At 47.6% G+C, this 19,419-nt stretch overlaps 2 protein-coding genes across 3 annotated transcripts in view; both read left to right on the top strand.

The window, feature by feature from the left end:
* The window catches only part of pdss2 (prenyl (decaprenyl) diphosphate synthase, subunit 2), a 52,495-nt gene extending 49,444 nt beyond the window's left edge, over positions 1-3,051 (top strand). For both annotated transcript variants that reach the window (XM_072677294.1, XM_072677293.1), the window contains one exon: positions 1,887-3,051. In XM_072677294.1, coding sequence (XP_072533395.1) covers positions 1,887-2,042 — 156 coding nt within the window. In that variant the 3' untranslated portion in view covers positions 2,043-3,051. The remainder of the gene's footprint in view (positions 1-1,886) is intronic.
* An 8,657-nt stretch (positions 3,052-11,708) lies between these two features.
* bend3 (BEN domain containing 3) lies at positions 11,709-18,966 on the top strand. The gene is made up of 4 exons (XM_072676743.1): positions 11,709-11,836; positions 13,757-13,811; positions 14,836-15,011; positions 16,063-18,966. Exons 1-4 carry the CDS (start codon positions 11,810-11,812, stop codon positions 18,322-18,324), a joined length of 2,520 nt encoding a protein of 839 aa, XP_072532844.1. The 5' UTR covers positions 11,709-11,809; the 3' UTR covers positions 18,325-18,966.
* Positions 18,967-19,419: the final 453 nt, after the last annotated feature.

Here is a 19,419-nt window from a genome sequence, read left to right as displayed (position 1 = left end):
TAATTGTCTCAGGGTGCTCCTATATTTATTTATTTATTTATTTATGTTATGCATGTATGTCACAAAAATACAAAACTGCAGATTTATTGGAAAAGGCGAAAACTTTATCTTTTTAATTAACTTAATTAAATTTTAATGCAAAATTTTATAATATTGCATTTCTATTGGGCTGTTCATCATGAAATCCTAAAACAATATAAAGAACAACTAACAGATTCACATCATATCAAAAAAAGTCTGAGCTCTTGATAAAAGTAATCTGAGCTCTCTTGGGGTGCCCAAACTTTTGCATTGTGCTTCTTCTTTCCTTTTTTCCACTCTAAATCAATAATAACACAAATCTTGCTTAAAATGTTGAAAGTTTCACCTTCTGCTTTATTATCTTTTGGAGATCAGTTCATCTTCTGCTTACTTTACTGTCCTCAGTAACAGAAATCATGTCTATATTATGACTGTATATAATTACAGATGTTATTAATATTAAGTGGCGTATTAATTATAATAATTAGATATGCTAGTGGAATACGCTCGTGTAGCATTTGCCTAACAATATGCAATAAAAGGTCCCACTATGATCCAAATCTTTGAATTCTGATCAGGTGGACCCAGTGTGAGCACATGATTGGGTTAACAGTTGCAGTATTCACACTACTCTATTAATATATATACCAAACTACACACGCCTTATAATCTGAAGTAAATGAGTTCTGGGAGGAAGGCCCCTCTATTGGGTTCAGACCTGGTCTCTCTCTCTCTCTGTCTCTCTCTCTGTCTCTCTCTCTTTTCTGTTTTTAACTTTAGGCCCATGAGGGCTCTTCAGCAAAACACATCTCAGAATTCATTTGGCAAAGCGGCCTCCAGCAAAACATGTTCTAACACAGCAGGAACTGTCTCTGTGTGTGTGTGTGTGTGTGTGTGTGTGTGTGTGTGTGTGTGTGTTTTGAAATGCTCTGAGTTTAGTTTTTTTTTGTATTGTAGGCCTGAACATACGTTTACTAAATTGTGTAAATTGTAAGGAAAGGTAAACCTACCCCTAATTAAAGGAAAGTAAGCAAGCAGTGATTGGGGGAGTCCACCAGTTTCCCCAAATTTCAAAAACTCCAAAAAGATTTTTTAAACAAACTCATTCAGACTGGGTTTGGTGGGTTCGGGGGGGGGTTTGGTGGGTTTGTTGTGAAATGTTGGGTTCTAGATAAGCTCCCCCAGTCAGAGCTGTGGTTCTACAGTGGAGGTGAAGGGAGGCAGACGTCTGAAGCTCTAATAAAAGCTCCTCACAGAAAGTTCTTCACCTAATGGTGATGAAGACGCTGCCTGATGCCTGAGACACTGTTCTACCAGAGCTGCTGGGCTTATGTGGCACAAAAATAGTCCTCAAAGATAGTTCCCTTGTTTTCCCATCATCATCATCATCATCATCATCATCATCATCATCTTCATTCCGTATAACCTCAGAAGACACGTGTAGCTTCACTGGTGGGTTTGGAGAGTAAATGAAATGGCTACAGTAATGATGTAGCCAGAAAGCTCATGTGGGGGCTAAAGTGGGTGGAACGTGGTTCAGGTGGGTTCCAGGTGGGCTCCGAGTGGGCTCCGAGTGGGTTTGTACATACTTAGTTACTGGGACCCAGTTGAGCTTTCCAAATGGACCCTATTGTTGCAGCCCACCTAAATCTCATATTGGTCCCATATAGGCTCCATGTGTATAACCCAGATGGGGCCCATTCGTAACCCCTCCTGGTCCCACCACTGACCCGTTTAGGCACCCTTCAGGTTCCCAGCTGAGTTACCGATACCACACACACACACACACACACACACACACACAATGAGCTGTTCTTTCTGTTCTTGAACTGTATGTTGATCCCGTGTTGCTGTTTTCCGTCCAGCTCCGGCGCCTGATCAAGACGGAGAACGGCGTGAGTCAAGCATCTGACCTCTGCAGTTACCATGGCAACAAAGCCCTGGAGGCCATCCGCCGTTTCCCAGCGTCCGAGGCTCGGTCGGCCCTGGAGAACATCGCCAGCGCCGTCATGAAGTTCTGAAGTCTCCTCGAGTGCATGGAACATGGACACTTTTCCTGCAGAACCAGCTGGTCACTACGTCCAGTTGGCCTTTTCGTGCTCCGCCCACCAGCTTTACAGAAGGCTAGTAAGGGTCAAGTCGAACACCTCCATTTAAAGGGCCCACACCTTCTGTGTACCATTCACGCCTTGGTCCAGATGATTCACAAACGTTGAATCTAGTGAAGTGTGTAAACGGACAACACATTTGCCTATATTCACGTTTAGCTCCGCCCATAATTTATATAAAGGGGGTCCATATAGACTGGTTTTATTTAGATATTTATAAATTTACTTCTTCTTTCTTTTCTGCAAGAACAGTACAGGACAAACCGTTCAGATCAGGTCCAGTCACTGCAGAGATCCTATGCATATGTCAGCCTTAAAGGCACCTTAACACCTTAGCACCTTCTACAGGCTGACGTGAGGATATAAAATAGTCATGGAAAAGTGAATTTTGAGTTTTGGCGACTGAATCGACTCACATTATACAATTTTAACCCAGAAGAAGAGAAATAAAACACGCTGAAGATGTTTGGTATGGGCCCTTTAATATGTGGTTGTTTGTATATGGGACTTTTACCCATGTTCTGTATAGCTTGACCAACCTAGCAACAGTAGCTATGAATTGGTGGGCGGAGTCTGAGGAAAGCAATTGCTCTGGATTTTATATGTCGATGTTTTATGATCTTTTAGGTGCGGTTTGGACTCTCAGAGAAGTTTGATGTGAGATTAGCCTTGAGCATCGGTGATAAACGAGGACGCTGCTGTTTCTGCTGTCGCTGTGGTTTCTTGCAGGCCTCGCCAATTTCCCTTCATTTCGTTAACATGAACTCGTATGTCAAAGCAGTTCAGCTGCAGATCCCTGTAAGATTCCCGAGCTCAATACACTTTGCTGATGTAGGGGTTTATAATATTAATATTAGGGGTTAATATTAATAAATGAATAATAGTTGTGCAATACTTCATAAAACAGGGAGAGCAGAGTCCAAAGAGAAGCACTGACCAGTAGAATGAGCCACCTGCACATGAACGTGTGAAGGTCACCACACCCAATATCAAGCGTGGACCTAAAAAGCCCCCCTACGAGTGACCATCACTAATACAGCTCATGTGTGGCTGAATGCAATCAAATTCTCATCACAGCAATGTTCCAACGTCTAGCGTAAAGCCTTCCCAGAATAGCAGAAGCTTGTGCTTTACACATATAATGTATAGTGTAGCGTATATAGCTGGAACATTGCTGTGAGGAGCATTTGATTGCATTCAGCCACTCAAGAGCATCAGTGAGGTTAGTTCTGCCAGTCCAAGGCATTAGATGGAGCTCCACCATCACTCCAGAGGGCTCCAGACGACTCCACGGGCTAACGCCGGGGGGGCTTTATACCCCTCTAGCCCTCGCTCAGCCTTGGGGTCATGTGCCACTGCCCCGTTCTACTGGTCAGTGCGTTTCAATGGAGATTATACAGCTGTGTAAATCATCTGCCTTAGAATTACGCAGGTTGTTTTTATCAATAAGCCGATATTTATTAACACGGATATATGTAAATGAGCTCTGTTCTGATTGGCTCCCCTGTATTCCAAAAGCAATCCAGGTTGAAACACTCTTTTTGGCTTCAGCATTATTAGCTGGGGCTAAAATGCTACTGTAGGCTGAACAGAGGGATATACACTATATGTCCATATCTTTGTGGACACCCCTTCTGATGGACGCTTTCAGCTACTTTAGGCTGCACCCATTGCTGACACAGATGTGCAAATGCACACACACAACTTGTCTAGTCCCTGTAGAGAAGTACTGCCAATAGAATAGGACTCTCTGCAGCAGATCAACATCATGACCCTATTGGACCCAATAATGTCTAATAATGCCAGGTGTGGGCTAGTAGAGGGGTATAAAGACCCCCAGCATTGAGGAGCTGTGGAGCAGTGGAAGAGCTGTGTTCTCTGGAATGATGATGAGGTGGGGTGGGGTAGTGATCATCATCCAACATCCTGACCTCACTAACGCTCTTGTTGCTGAATACAATCAAATCCTCACAGCAAGGCTCCTCCAAAATCTAGTGGATAGTCTTCTTCTCTGGACAGTAGAGACAGTTACTCCAACAACAGCAGGATCAGCTCAGGGAATGAGCAGGTGTCCCAATACTTTTGTCCATGTAGTGTCACACAAACCAGCTCATCACTACATCCCTGGAGTACTTAAGCTTTCAGTACTTATTAGCCTTGGCCTCGTAGCTCTTCAAGTGTTTGGAGTGTGTGTGTGTGTGCCAGTGTATCTGTGACTCGGTGGACACTCAGCAATGGGGCGTCCGGATACTTTTGGACCGATAGTGTAAAGTTGTTTTGCCGGCCCTACTGTGTGCAGACATGCATAGCAGTACCTGTGTGTGTGTGTGTGTGTGTGTGTGTGTGTGTGTTGTGGGTGCCCAGGGCGTTCTTGCCGCAGCACTGGCAGTAATAATTAATGAGCGCAGTGTGGGAGCAGGGCAGATGGGCAGGAAGTGCTCCGGTATCGATTAGCTCAGCCTAAGCAGTGGCGCCAGCCTGGGGGGCCTGCGGTTTCCCCGGCGACCGCACCGGGACGCTCTGGGTGTGAAGCGGGACGGAGGGGCGTGACGGTCACCGCCGGGTCCACCGAGCCACAGATACACTCACACACACTCCAAACACTCAATCAGGCACTCTCTCTCTCTCTGTCACACACACACACACACACACACTGCCTCCCTCAGGTGCACTTTAAAGCGATAGTTTGGCAGAAAAATCAAAGGCATCGGAACAGTGGCTGAAGTGATGTCACAAAAACCAGCTCATTTGCATGCAATGTGTCCAATCCTACAGCAGCATTTGAGCCCCGCCCACTCACTCTGAAACAAGAAGAGTGTTTCAGCATTGATTGCTTTTGGAATACATAGCAACCAATCAGTACAGACCTCATTTACATATACACTGTATGGACAAAAGTATTGGGACACCTGCTCATTCCCTGTTTCTTATTAAATCAGGGGTATTAAAAAGAGCTGATCCTGCTTCTGTTGGAGTAACTGTCTCTACTGTCCAGGGAGGAAGACTTTCTACTAGATTTTGGAGGATGGAGCATTGCTGTGAGGATTTGATTGCATTCAGCAACACAAGCGTTAGTGGGGTCAGGATGTTGGATGATGATGATGATGATGATGAGATGACCCCACCTCATCACCCCCAACTCCCCAACTCCTGCCATTCAAAAGTATTGACTGGAGAACCACCGTCCATCAAGTCAATGGGCAAATGCGCCCTTCCCCAATCCCTCGTTGACCCCTCAGGACCTTTATACCCCTTTATACCCCTCTACTAGCCCACGCCTGGCATTATTAGGCAGCATGGAGCCAATAGGGTCATGATGTTGATCTGCTCCAGAGAGTCCTATTCTATTGGCAGTACTTCTTCTCTACAGGGACTAGACAAGGGTGAGTGTGTGCATTTGCACATCTGTGTCAGCAATGGGTGCAATTTAAAGTAGCTAAATGCCTCCATTAGAAGGGGTGTCCACAAATATTTGGACACAGGGTATCAGGCTAGCTGCATGCCTGAGTAATTTTGTTTATAGGTAACCGTTTCATACAGAAGCCAAGTCTAGTACGGACATACGGACATTATCCACCTGAAGAAGTTCTGACCGAACTTCTGACACCAGGCTCGGCTGAAGTGACGGCGAGCTGAAGTTTGAAAAGACTGCTGGACGCTCTTTAGCACCGCGGTGATGCTAACACTTTGACCAGGAGGGTGGAAAACGCGAGTACGGAAGAGCCACAGAAAGTAAAACAGCTTTACTTTATTGGAGGCCTTTACTGCCCTCCCACCCTTGGCGCTGTGGCTGAGGCGCTTTGCTGGAGCAGGGAAGGCCCCTGGCCATCCATTAAACATTCAGCAGCGCCAAGAGCGGACACGGTAAAACTCCCAGGCCAAAGCGGAGAGGAGGAAGGAACAGAGGCAGAACAGGACGCTGGCGTTTCCACTCAAACAGCTAAATGGATCTTGATAGGACAGGGTAAACGCTAATGCTTCTGACTGAGGCTAGCTTCAGTCCCCTGGTGTGGAGGAGATGGAGGTTAGCTTTGAAAGTGAGGCCTGAGCGACACCAATAGTGTCTGAAGTTTGCTTCTCAAGTTTTAGCACTGGAGATAGCAAGCTCACGCACACTGCTCTACAGTGGAGGTGAAGGCAAGCAGCTGTCTGAAGCTCTAAAAGCTCCAAATGTTCCTCCACCTAACGGTTCTACCTCCACCTAACGGTTCCTAACCAGAGTTCTGTGAAGAGTTCAGGTCCCCAGTGTTTCCTTTAGGATCAAAGGTACTAAAATGAGGAAATATGACTTGAGAGACAAAATATAGTGAAGCTAGACTTAGGGCTGGGCGATATTGTAAAAATACTATATCACGATATTTAAAGACACGATATTTATCACGATACTCACACGATCTAATTACACTGTTAGTAATGAAACCTGCAGCTGATCAGTGTTTATTAAGCACTAACAGTCTCCTCGTTATCGTTATCGTTTCTATTGCCCCTGCGATATGACTGCAGAACACCAGAGGGCGCCCCTGAGCGAGTCCTCTAATAATTGGAGTTAATGGAACTAGTTAAAAATAGTGTCCATCCACTCGTCCACTCCTGTATTTTGATTTGGGCAATAGAGACGCTAGCATTGATGCTACGAGTGCTAATTGGTGGGCGCGCTGGCACTTAGAAACTAGGATTTGTATCAAATGCTCCATATTAACCCTTTCGTTTCAGACTCGCTCTGGAGCGCCCTCTAGTGTCCGACAAACCCAGAGGACATTCTGGTGATGGTTCAAGTGGTAAATCTCCTCTCTGAGTTCTCTGGACATACCGTTCCCTCTTCTCCCCCTGTCCTTATGTCCCCCTCTGTCTTGCTGGGTGCAAAAAAAAAAAAAACCCTGAAGAACCATTTATCTCCATTTTTAGTTTTCTCCATGGCTAGAGCCCTGTAGCTGCTTCTGTACACTGTGTCGATCATTCTAGATGAATGGACCAATAGAAATGCTCTAAATTACTTGGACTAAACTCCAAAACCATTAGGGCCATTTTGCCTTCTCCTGTAAAGCCACTATGTTGGAGATACAAGCTTTTCATTGGACAGTGGTGATGTGTAGATGAAACCCTGGACCCAGGATCTTCTCAGAACTCTGGTAGAACAGTGTCTCAGGCGTCAGGCAGCGTCTTCATCACCATTAGGTGAAGAACTTTCTGTGAGGAGCTTTTATTAGAGCTTCAGGCATCTGGTTCTGGTCCGTTCACCTCCACTGTAGAACTCCGGTTCTGGCGCTGAAGCTCTCTGTGAGCGACTCTGTTTACATTTGAATGGTTTATTGTAATTATTGCCTTTTTGGATTTAATTCCCTCGGTCAGGTTGTGTGTCAGAGGGTCTGTCTGTGTGTGTGTGTGTGTTATTGCAGGCCTGCCCAGACAGTCTACCCACCATCAGGTACACACACACACACACACACACACTCTCTCTCTCATACAGTGTGTGTGGTTTGATGGCTGTTGGTATCATGGCTCTGGGTAATGTGATCTGGTCTGTTTTTGCTCATGAAGATGATTTCTGCGGTTTTGGCGATTCACGGACACCCGAGCAGTCTGATGACATGGCGGCTGCTCTTCCATGCATGAGAGAGAGAGCGAGTGAGTGAGTGAGTGAGTGTGTATGTGTGTGAGAGGGCTCACGAGACAGCAGCACCACCTCAGCTCAAGTGTGTGTCATTACAATACACACACACACACACACACACACACACACACACACACACACACACACAGAAAAACAGTCAGTTCCAGACAAGCATCACTTGTAGGAAAGCTCCAGTGTTTACAGTCTGCCTCCCAGACAGTGACAGCAGCACAGGTCAAGGGGCAGATGCACCCCCCCATCCCAATATATCCACATGAGCCAAAACATTAAGACTACCTGCCACCAAGACATTCCATCATTAGGATTATTCTAAATGGACAAAAGTATTGGGACACCTGCTCATCCATTGTTTTCCTGAAATCAAGGGTATAAGTGAGTGGGTTTTGGGAACCAGGGGGCGGGGGGCGCTTCGGGGGTCCTAACTGCATCGTTATAGTGGTTTAAAATTAGTTAAATGACCATTTTTGGCCTCATTTGTCTGTCAATCTTAAATAAAATGAGACGTAACTGTGGTCCGAGGATCGCCGGTCCGAATCCCAGGTCATGCTGCTTGCAGCCGGCAGCAGATCCTTCAAGTCCTGTAAGTCGTGAGGCTATGCAGACCCATACACAGCAGGGGGCGCTGTGCTTTGTGTTGTGGCACCTTTTCCCATTATTACAATTATACTAAATGGACAAAAGTATTGGGACACCTGCTCATCCATTGTTTTCCTGAAATCAAGGGTAGTAGTGAGTAGGTTTTGGTAATAAAATGAGACGTAACTGTGAGCTGAGGGTTGCCGGTTCAAGTCCCGGTTCATGCTGCTTGCCATCGGCAGCCGGAGCCTGATGGAGCACAATCGGCCTTGCTTTCTCTCAGGGGTGGGCTGATGGCACTTCCTCCCCACATCACTCGTAGTCTGCTAGCTGTTGTATCAGAGCTGGGGAGCCGAGGTGTCCTCCAAGTGTGCTGGGCTACCTAGCGATGCTGCATCAGCAGGGGTTGGGGGTAAAAAGGCGGTGGCTGGCCTCACGTGTTGGAGGAGACATGTGCTTGTCTTCCCCCCCTTCAGGTAAACGGGAGTAGGGGTAACTGGCCTTCCAAACTGGGTAAAAATGCTGAATATTAGATGAATTATTTTAAAGAATTATGTTCCATTAATATTCCGTGCATGTATGTAAATGTATGGTGGGGGGAGGGAGGGGGGTGGATCTCTGGGTCTTAGATAGAAGTGAGTTTTAATGGCACATTAATGAGGCATGTTGAATGAGTAGTGCCAGGTTGCAGGGCCCTCTGGTGATGACATGGCCTCCCGGTGGCCCCTCCCTGACGCAGGCTGACCCCCAGCACCGGCTCTTCGCTTCACCGCCTGATAGATCCAGCAGTCGCACGGTAATGTCACTCAGCCCCTCCATTACCTGAATAATGACCTGCTCTCCGTCTGCCAGCGCTCCACATCCACGCACCGCACCTTTAAACGCTCCCTAATACAGACGCTACTAATGTGCGTCACGCCACATTGGCCACAGAGGGCGCCATAGTTAATGGCAGCGGGAGAACGTCAGCGGAATTACTGACGAAGGCTCTCCACGATGAAGGGTTTCTCAGCTGAGTGACAACAGGGCGACAAATCTGGACCATCACCATATTAAACCCATTGAAAGCCCGGCTCGGCGACAAGGAACATATGACGAAAAGAAAAGCACGCCTGGGGCCTGCGGTCATGGGGCCTGCGGTCATGGGGCCTGTGGTCATGGGGCCTGCGGTCATGGGACACTGACCCTAGCAAAGATCCAAATGACCCTATTCTGTCACTTCTCACTACCTCCAAGCAGACCATTAATTGTGCAATTGGTTTGATGCCCTTCTGAGTTTCATGAGCAGAGAAGCTGGTTTCATTGACAAAAGTATTGGGACACCTGCTCATTCATCACTGTTTCTTCTGCTTTTGCTGGAGTAACTGTCTCTGAGAAGGCTTCCTACTAGATTTTGGTGCAGAGCATTGCTGTGAGGATTTGATTGCAGTCAGCAACACAAGCATTAATGAGGTGAGGATGTTGGAGGATGATGATGATGATGATAGTGATGATGATGATCACCACCTCACCTCATCAGCCTCCGTCAACTCCTCAACTCATCCCATCTAAAAGTACTGGATGGAGCTCCACCACCACCATCATTCCAGAGAGCACAGCTCTTCCACTGCTCCTCAGCTCAATGCTGGGGGGCTTTATACCCCCTCTACTAGCCCACGCCTGGCATTAGACAGCATGGTGCCCCACCTCACAACTTAGACACCTCCACGGGACACCTTCAGAGTGGTCTGGTGGAGTCCATGCCTCGACAGGCCAGAGCCGATTTGGGGCTATTGGGGATATTAGGCAGGTGGTTTTAATGTTATGGCAGATCGGTGTGTAAAGAATGATATGTAAAAATATATTTAGAGAGTATTAATAAGATTAATGCCACTAATAATAATAATAATGACATCATCATACCGTGCTGACCATCCATTGATCATGGTGACCTTAGGCTCATGTATGGTCGCTCCAGAGCGTGTCCAGTCCTATTGGACAGTGCTCTCCCATGGCGATTATACAGTGAGCTCACCTTAAACAGCTGAATTCCCACCATTAGTAGTGGGTGTCTGGATACTTTTGGACAGCTTGTCTTTTGAGCTCCCTGATGTGAACTTGTATTTCGGCTCATGTCCACTAGATGGCAGCAGCGGAAAGGGCAGCAGAGTGCAGTTTAATGGTAGAGGTCAGTCACTAACTAACTCCATATCCAATAGAACTTATCCTTAATTCTATTTATTATTCTATAACTTAACTCTATATTAATTATTCTGTTTATTAATGAAGCCATAACTTCATTCTGGATGTTCTTACAGGGTTTGGACTCGGTCAGGTCTGCTGGTCATTCTGGACTGGTCTAGTATTTGGGTTTTTGGCAGATTCCCAGGTTAAAACCCACTGATTCCAAATGATCAACATAAGCACAACTGTAGGCAAAAGTTTGGGCACCCCTGATCGACCGTCATGTACTGTTAGTATGTAATAAATAATATAATATGATATAATATTATAATATATATATATATATATAAATCAAGCTGAAGACCAGCCTCGGTTTAAGCTGGCTGACCAGTGTAGCTCGAGACAAGCCTACCATATGCCCTCCTTTATATACTGGTCTACTGGTTTGGTCAAGCTGGTCATACTGGTGGAGCAGTGTGCTCACACCGGTCATGCTAATAAACCAGCATGTTCACGATGGACAACCGGCTTGGTGGTGCAGGCCCACTACCATTGGTTCCACAAGACTGGTCAAGCCTGGTCATGCTAGTTAGACCAGTTAAACACTCAAACTCCAGTGACCAATCAGCTAGTCAACCAGTATGACTAAGCTGGTTGACCACCATGACCAGTATCTCCAGAACGACCAATGCTGCTCGACCAAGCTGGTCCTGCAGTATTGACCAGTTTGACCAGCTAAACCATCAGACTACAATGTAAACACCCCCTGTGCTGATCAGGACCAGTTTAACCAGCTGGCCCACCAGTATAATGGGGTATGCTGTCCCCTAGATGACCAGCGGAGCCCCTCTGTAAGCATCTCCCAGCAGAAGCTGGTCTTGGTCTGGGTGTTGCAGCAGGGCTTCAGCTGTTAGTACTGGTTTTATTGGAAATGTCAAAGGGCATCATGAAGGGTCAGGGTTTTACCCCACCCAGCACCCCCACCTAAGCGTGGGGTAAATTCTGCAGCTGGGGGTTCTAGACTCTCGTTAAAGAAGCAAAAGCAGCAGAAAGTTGCACTTTAGTTTCGCTCGCGCTGCTTCTCGCTCTGCTTTTGCACACTCCACAGCCACGCGCGGCTGTGCGGAAGTGACATACACACTCAGAGACACACCACAGCAGCGTCACGTCACGCGAGAGGGCAAAACACACACACACACGCACGCACGCACACACACTCTCACGCACGCACGCGCGCGCACGGTGAAAAACACGCAGGGCTTTAAGCCGTGGACAGACCGCAGAAAGGCGCGAGCATGGCTGCCCGTCGATGAAGTACCGCGCGCGAGCCGAAAAGGTGAGTTTGTGTGTGTGCGCGAGATCTTAGATGTTAGGTGTTTTTTCACGCGCGCGGGCGAGAGAGGGAGAGAGTTCCTCGCGCGAGGGGTGGGGGAGAGAAAAACACGTACGCACGCACGCGCACATATGGACATGTATGCACCCTGAAACGGGACTAGGGTGGGCTAGGGTGGTCTGTAGCTCTGCAGCAGCGCTGTTTGGGTGCTGCGGGGGGTGGTCCCGGTGCGTCGCCCCTCTTTGTGGCCGGGTTTCGTGGGCTTTCTGCTGGTGGAAGAATGAGGAAGTGGACTTGGTGGACTGGCCGGAGGTGGGGGGGTGGTGGTGGTGGTGGTGGTGGTGTTGTGGAGCAGCGCCCCCCTTTCACAGTGTGGCGAGACTCGGCCTTGCAAGCACGGACAAGTGGGGTCCAGCACTGCTGCAGGGCGAGCTCACCCACCCTGCCCTGCACAGAGCCCTGTGTTCTGCAGGTTAACTTAAAGGGGCAGTCTGCCGAATTCTAAAATTCTTCTAGAATTCAGTCTTTAAAGTCTAAACACGGGTGCAGGGGGTTTCGGTGTGAAACTGAGCTTCACTGTAGAGAAACCTGCCCAATCAGATCTCTTTACAGTGGTGCTGAATGGAACCGGGTGTCGGTTGCCACGACTACAACACAGATATAGCCACTATTATTATTATATACATATATTTGACTATCCAAACCCACCAGTGAAGCTACACACGAGTCTTCTGAGTTTTATATGGAATGATGATGATGATGATGATGATGATAATGGTAAAATAGAGGAGAATAGGGGGACTATTTTGTGCTGCACTACACACGCCCTGCAGCATGTATCCCTCCACCGTTTTCCTCTTATGCTATTGCAAAAGTAATGAGCAGTTTATTTCAGGGTCTGTTGGCTGGAGTGTTAAATCAGGTGTGTTTGGAGGGGGGCGGAAGGAGGATTTAGGCCCCCGGGATCAGAGCTTGACCCTTCTGAAGTTGGGGACGCTCCTTCTGGACAGCTCTCACTTCTGGCCCTAACTGAAAAACCCTGCTTTGTGAGATAGCGTCCAAAACAGCAACTTTACAGGAGGAGGAAAAAACTTTGTACTTTTCAATGAAAGTCAATGTAAAAATATTTAAATTCTAGACATTTTGGAGCATTTCTATTGGTCCAGTCATCATGGAATTCTGATACAGTGTAAAGAACCACTGCCTGATTCACATTCTGGAGAAAATATTTTTTGTTCAGTTTCTCTGTAAAGCTGGTGCAGGTGGGTTTAGTCCCTATTGGCAGAAATCCACATGAAAAGTTCTAGATATCCACATCGGCCTCGGATCACAACACCGGTGCATCCCTGCAACCTTATTTCTAGATAGGTTTTTTTTCAGTGGGTTTAAAAGTGTTCTTCTAGGGGCTCCTGAGTGGGTCAGCAGTCTAAATACATGCTACCACTATGCCCTGGGGGTGGTCGCGAGTTGGAATCCCGAGCCATCCCGCTTTGCCATCAGCAGCCGGAGTCTGAGAGAGCACAATTGGCCGCGCTCTCTCCCCTCAGCACTCTTAAAGCCGCGTTGGCCGGCACTGGCGTCTGTTAGCTGATGTGGTGGAGCCGAGGACCCGGCGCTTTTCGGCTAAGGGTGTCGGCGTCCTGGCGATGCTGCAGAGGACGGTGGACTTGGACATGTGTTGGGACAAGTCCTTACTCTCCTAGTGCTAAAGGGGAGGGGTGCTAAGGGGTTACGAGCAGGTGGGTTGATTGGCAGAACCAAACTGGGAGAAATAAGGAAACTCTAAATGCACAAAAAAGGTTCTAGATAACAGAGCTGTGTACAGAGGTTCTGCTGTTTCTAAAGGTCTTATATCACAGCTAACTGAAGCGGGACGTCCTGGTGTTCACGCTGGTGTGTGTTTCTCTCTTTCTCTCCGTGCAGGAAATGAGCTCCTCGGAGCACAGCGCTAACACCGATGGAAGTGGGTCTGATAAAGGTGAGAGGCAGACAGTTCGGGGGGGTGTTCAGTCTGTGTGGGACGGAACATGCAAATTCACTCAATGCACAGCCATTATTACTGCTGTACTGGGAGGAGTTTTAGGCTGTACTGGGAGGAGTTTTGGTTGTATTGGGATGGGTTTCGGCTGTACTGGGAGAGGTTTGGGTTGTATTGGGATGGATTTTGGTTGTTCTTGGAGTTTTTGTTGTATTGGGAGTTTTGGTTGTACTGGGATGGGTTTCGGCTGTACTAGAGGGGGTTTTGGTTATACTGGGATGGGTTTCGGCTGTACTAGAGGGGGTTTTGGTTGTACTGGGATGGGTTTCGGCTGTACTAGAGGGGGTTTTGGTTGTACTGGGATGGGTTTTGGTTGTACTGGGAGGGGGTTCGGCTGTACTGGGAGAGGTTTGGGTTGTATTGGGAGGGATTTTGGTTCTTCTTGGAGTTTTTGTTGTATTGGGAGGAGTTTGGGTTGTACTGGGAGGGGGTTCAGTTGTAATAGGAGGTGTTTCGGTTGTACTAGTAGGGGTTTCGGCTGTACTGGGAGATGTTTGGGTTGTATTGGGATGGGTTTCAGCTGTACTGGGAGGGGGTTCAGTTGTAATAGGAGGTGTTTCGGTTGTACTAGTAGGGGTTTCGGCTGTACTGGGAGAGGTTTGGGTTGTATTGGGATGGGTTTCAGCTGTACTGGGAGGGGTTTTGGTTGTACTGGGAGGGGGTTCAGTTGTAATAGGAGGTGTTTCGGCTGTACTGGGAGGGGTTTTGGTTGTATTGGGAGGGGTTTCAGTTGTGTTTGGATGGGTTTCGGCTGTACTGGGAGAGGTTTTGGTTGTACTGGGAAAAACCTCTACCAGTACAGCCGAAACCCATCCAAGTACAACCCAAACCTTGCTGGGCAAGGTTTTATGTAGCTCGGCCTGATCCAGATCCTGATCCTGATACTCGGCTTGTCTGAAGTGACCAGCTGTGAACAGGGCCTGAGCGGTCAGCACCATCAGCAAGCTTGTCTCCTCTCTGTCAGAGGTTAAGGTGGAGAAGGACGCAGAGGTCAGCGCTGACCGCGAGAAGACACCGTGTTTGGAGGGAAGGTCCTCAGACTGCTTTGCTCGGCGGCTCGCTAAAAGATCAGCGGCGCACATCAGCCTGGATGGCCTTCATACGGAGCAGTACAGGTCAACCTGCAGGAAGAGGGCTAAGGTAAGAGCAGAACAGGGTCAGTCCGAACGGCAAAATAAATAAATAAATACGTGTTTTATTCACTGCAATTAAATCAGATTCCTGATCTACATAATAATAGACCCGTTTTTTTTTTTTAAATAAATGTATTTTTATGCTGACCGCTGTTTTATAAAAGCAGTAATCCACTCGAATCCGTACACAGATCACAGATCCCGACCATCCTGTCAGGATTTTTACCCCCTGATCCGATCCCAGTCTCTAAATGCTGAATATCAGTCGATCCCAGTCTGATCTTCGTATTTCTACGAATAATCCAGACCCACAGCTTAGCTGAACTGTGCTAATCACACTCCCAGTAAAACCACTAACTGGCACCAGTTTCTAAAATCAGACTAAACTCTAATCTGATCTGTAGTGTTTAATATTGACCCACCTGTCCAGACCCTTCGGCTCCCAGCTCCTCTACAACCTCCTCGGTTCTGACTGCTCCGTTCAGAGCTGGTTCAGAACCAGAGAAAGGAGTGAGGTTCTCTCGCTGGTAGAACATTAGAGCATTTCCACCAGAGTCTGGTCCCTAACAGTAGTTCCGCTCTGCTGCTGAGCCGAACACCTGAAACTGCGGCTGTATTTAAGGTGGAATGGAGAGTTAGCATTAGAAGCTAACTTTAGCTTTTGTTTTAGCTGCTAATTTTAACTGGGAACATTTCCGCTCTTATCAGTTCAAATAAAGCTCGGTTCAGTCGTACTCTACCTGTCTGGGGTAGTTTCACAAACAATTAGTTTGTCTATTAATTAATTGCCAGACGACAAACCTAAGGATCAGAAGTGGATCAGAACCTTATTGGCTGATACCAGAGCCTTTAAAAATGCCTGGATTAGCCCCAGATCCCAAGTAATTGGATCAGATCAAGACATCCCTACTAGGGTTCTGTCGTGTCGTACCAAAAACACCCAAAATGCCCAAAACGCCCTTCCCCGGACCCAGACCTACATGCTACTGGACCTCAATCTGAAGGTGTTCTTTGAATAGCACTTGAATTCACAGCAGCCTCTTCGTTACTCTTCGCAGATTGGGGAGCACCTCCAAGATGGCGGCTCAGACGACACACCCAGATCACATGGCCTTCGCTCATCCCCCCAAGAGAGAACCATCATGTCATACAGGAAACCCTTGTACAGCATCTCCCATCGTATCACGGAGAAGAAGGCCGCATCCAGCCAGGACCTGCACGGCCAGCACGAGCCTGTGGTCCGTGTCAGCCATAATGGCATCGTGTTCCCGAAGCTGGGCGGCCTGGAGGAGCACAGTCGCCTGGAGTCCACCTCAGCTGCTGAATCCTCCGCGTCCTCCGTATCGCCTGAATCCAACCTGTATCCGCTCTTTGAGAAGATGTTCTTCATCCTCAACACCCTGAACTCAAGCATGACCCAGCTGCACAGCAAAGTGGACCTCCTATCACTGGAGGTGACCCGCATCAAGAAGCAGATCAAGCCTTCAGAGATGTCTATGGAATTCCAGCCTCCGCCCGAGTACCTCTTGACAAGTGAGGAGCTGGCCCAGTTGATGGAGCAAACCTCCACCGCTGGCGAGCTGGGCTGCAGGCTGCTGGTCCAACTGTTCCCGGAGCTTTTCACAGCCAAGGAATGCGCACACGGCTGCAAGTCCTGCGGCGCCGCGAGCAAGCGCACCCTCGATTCTCTGCACCTTCAGCTCATACGCAACTACGTGGAGGTCTGCTACCCGCTGGTCAAGAACGGAAATGTTTGGCAGACGGAGTGCCTTCTGCAGGTCAATGACTTTTTCAATCGTTTCTGGGCTCAGAAGGACATGGAGAGCGGGCAGATGTGTGGGAAACAGACTCCAGTGGTCCTTGGGTTCGACATGGTCCAGAATCATGGCTGTCATTTCATCAACGAGGATGGGCAAGACGAAAGACTCTCGCTAGACTCCGGAGAGAACAGCAACAACGGTAGTCATCTCTGCAATGCCAAGTCTGACGGCGTCTTCGATACTACCCAAGAGCCCGGGGAGGATCCTGATGACATCACCTCGCCTGAGGACTTCGTGGTCTTTCTTTTGAACAGACTCTTTCCAGAAGTCTTTGAAGACGGTAGACTACCGGAGGGTCACAGCACCGTGGGACAGCTGATTGTCAGTTCGGACAGACTGGACGTTATACGCAAGTATATGGAGGCGAATTTTCCAGACATACCTGAAGACACTTGGCTGCAGTTGTGTGTCCAGCGTATGGAGGAGGCTCTTGAGAACACTCCAACCAACGGCAGTAGTCTGGACAACAACCGCGAGGACAGCTACGACCCTTCTTGCTTGCCTGAGGACATCTCGGTTGTCAAGATCAGCGACCTTTGTGACTACGAGAAACCTAACCGCAGGTCTAAGAAGTCTTGGCTGGAACCTGTCGACTTTGACCAAATGGACGTCCCGTCTCCGGATTTCGACGTTCCTCAAGAGTACCTTCTCACCAAGGAGCAGCTAAAGAGCATCTACAACAGCAGTCTGTCCATCGGAAACTTTGCCTCCCGTCTCCTGGTCCTCATGTTCCCTGAACTGTTCACCTATGAAAATGCACGCAAGCACTACAACTGCAGTGGTTCGTTGGGCAAGAAGCAGCTGGATCCCATCCGGGTCAGCCTCATTCGCCATTACGTCCAGCTGCTCTACCCCAGGGCCGAGAGCGACCGCGTGTGGACCCTCGAGTTTGTCGGCAAGCTGGACGAACGCTGCAGGCGAAGGGACACGGAGCAGCGGCGCTCGTACCAGCAACACCGGAAGGTCTCCACCCCTGACCAAGAACCCGATCCTAGGGACTTCGGGACCGCTGGCCAAATCAACCCGCTGAACCCAGACCGTCTGAAGGAGGACTTCGAAGTGCCCACGCTACCGCCCGAGAAAAGCAGCAAAGATTTCTGCAAGATCCCTCTCGAGGACCTCACGGTGCCCGCCCCAGACTTTCCAGTGCCTTCCGCCTACCTGCTCTCAGACGCTGAAGTTCGAGAAATCGTCCAGCAGAGTCTGTCCGTCGGGAACTTCGCCGCCCGCCTTCTCGTGCGCCTCTTTCCCGAGCTCTTCACGCAGGAGAACCTGAGGCTTCAGTACAACCACTCCGGTGCCTGCAACAAGAAGCAGCTTGACCCGGTGCGCCTCCGACTCATCCGCCACTATGTGGAGGCTGTGTATCCTGTGGACAAAATGGAAGAGGTCTGGCACTATGAATGCGTACCGAGCATCGATGAGCGCTGCCGGCGCCCGAATCGCAAGAAATGCGACATTCTGAAAAAGGCCAAGAGATCCAACAGCACTGTGTCTTGAGGATAACGACAAGCCTTCAGGCCTCGGTCCTGTTGTTGTTGTTCTTATATTTTACACAAACGTGTATTATTATTATTATTATTATTATTATTATTTGTTTTTGTTTTTTTTGCACAAGTCCATAAGCTGAAGCTGCATAGCAAAACTTCTACGATGCCCTTACTGAGGTCCAATCGTGTAGGATGAGGCCAAATCTGGTCCTTGTACAGGATATGTTTGTAACATGTAGCCGCAACACCGACAGGGACGCTCTCTTGGAAGACACTGTCAATCGATAGCCACATAGTAGTGTTATAATTATTATTATTATTATTATTTTTATTTATATGCCAAACTATTGTTGTAATTCTAAAGTCTAATAGATAAGCTATCATAGCCTTAACCTAGTAAATAAAGGAGCGTAAACATTTATCTTTAGGAGGTATAGGTCACTTTAGTCGGGGTTGGGGGGGTTGGGGGGCAGAGACACATGACATATATATATATATATATATATATTTTTTTGTTTTTAATTAATTGTAGCAATTGTTGCAGCACTGGTCTTTTTCTAACTATGAATCTATGAACATACGTCCTACCTGCAGTCTATATTAAGATATAGAATGAACAGAATGTCACTATTTTTAAATAAAATTACGTTTGTGCAGAAACTGATCCGACGGCTGACGACTCTGTTAATGTATTCGGTTCTTCCGATTCAGTAAATTATTTATATTTATTGCAGTCATTTATTTAATATACGGGGCGTGGTATGTGGATTTACACGTTATTATGTATGACATTTGATTGATCTAGAGCTGCAGAATATTGGGAAAAACCTGACCGTGCCCGTCTTTCTAGATTAACAGAGGATTACTTTACTGCTCATTTCTAAGAGTGTAGGAATTTGTGTCAATGGTAAACTGAATGGACCATCGGACCGTCCAGGACTAATTGCAATATTATACATAATTAATATACAGGATTTTTTTAATAAACCAGACCTGACCAGAACTCAATGATCTGTGTATCCAAGACACACATGATAGATAAAATATACAGGTAGATACAATGTCATGGAAAATGAGAATAGCAGAAATGTTCCTTTATTTGTAT

The sequence above is a fragment of the Salminus brasiliensis genome, chromosome 4 (genome assembly GCF_030463535.1).
Source record: "Salminus brasiliensis chromosome 4, fSalBra1.hap2, whole genome shotgun sequence".
In the NCBI taxonomy this organism is placed as follows: Eukaryota; Metazoa; Chordata; class Actinopteri; order Characiformes; family Bryconidae; genus Salminus; species Salminus brasiliensis.
This window is presented reverse-complemented; position numbering and strand designations above follow the sequence as displayed.

Bases quoted from the DNA above. Each gene is read 5' to 3' on its own strand.
- bend3 (XM_072676743.1), top strand. From the start codon at position 11,810: ATGAAGTACCGCGCGCGAGCCGAAAAG. The intron at 11,837-13,756 runs GTGAGTTTGTGT...CTCTCCGTGCAG, and splicing joins ACCGCGCGCGAGCCGAAAAG to GAAATGAGCTCCTCGGAGCA. The intron at 13,812-14,835 runs GTGAGAGGCAGA...CCTCTCTGTCAG, and splicing joins TGGAAGTGGGTCTGATAAAG to AGGTTAAGGTGGAGAAGGAC.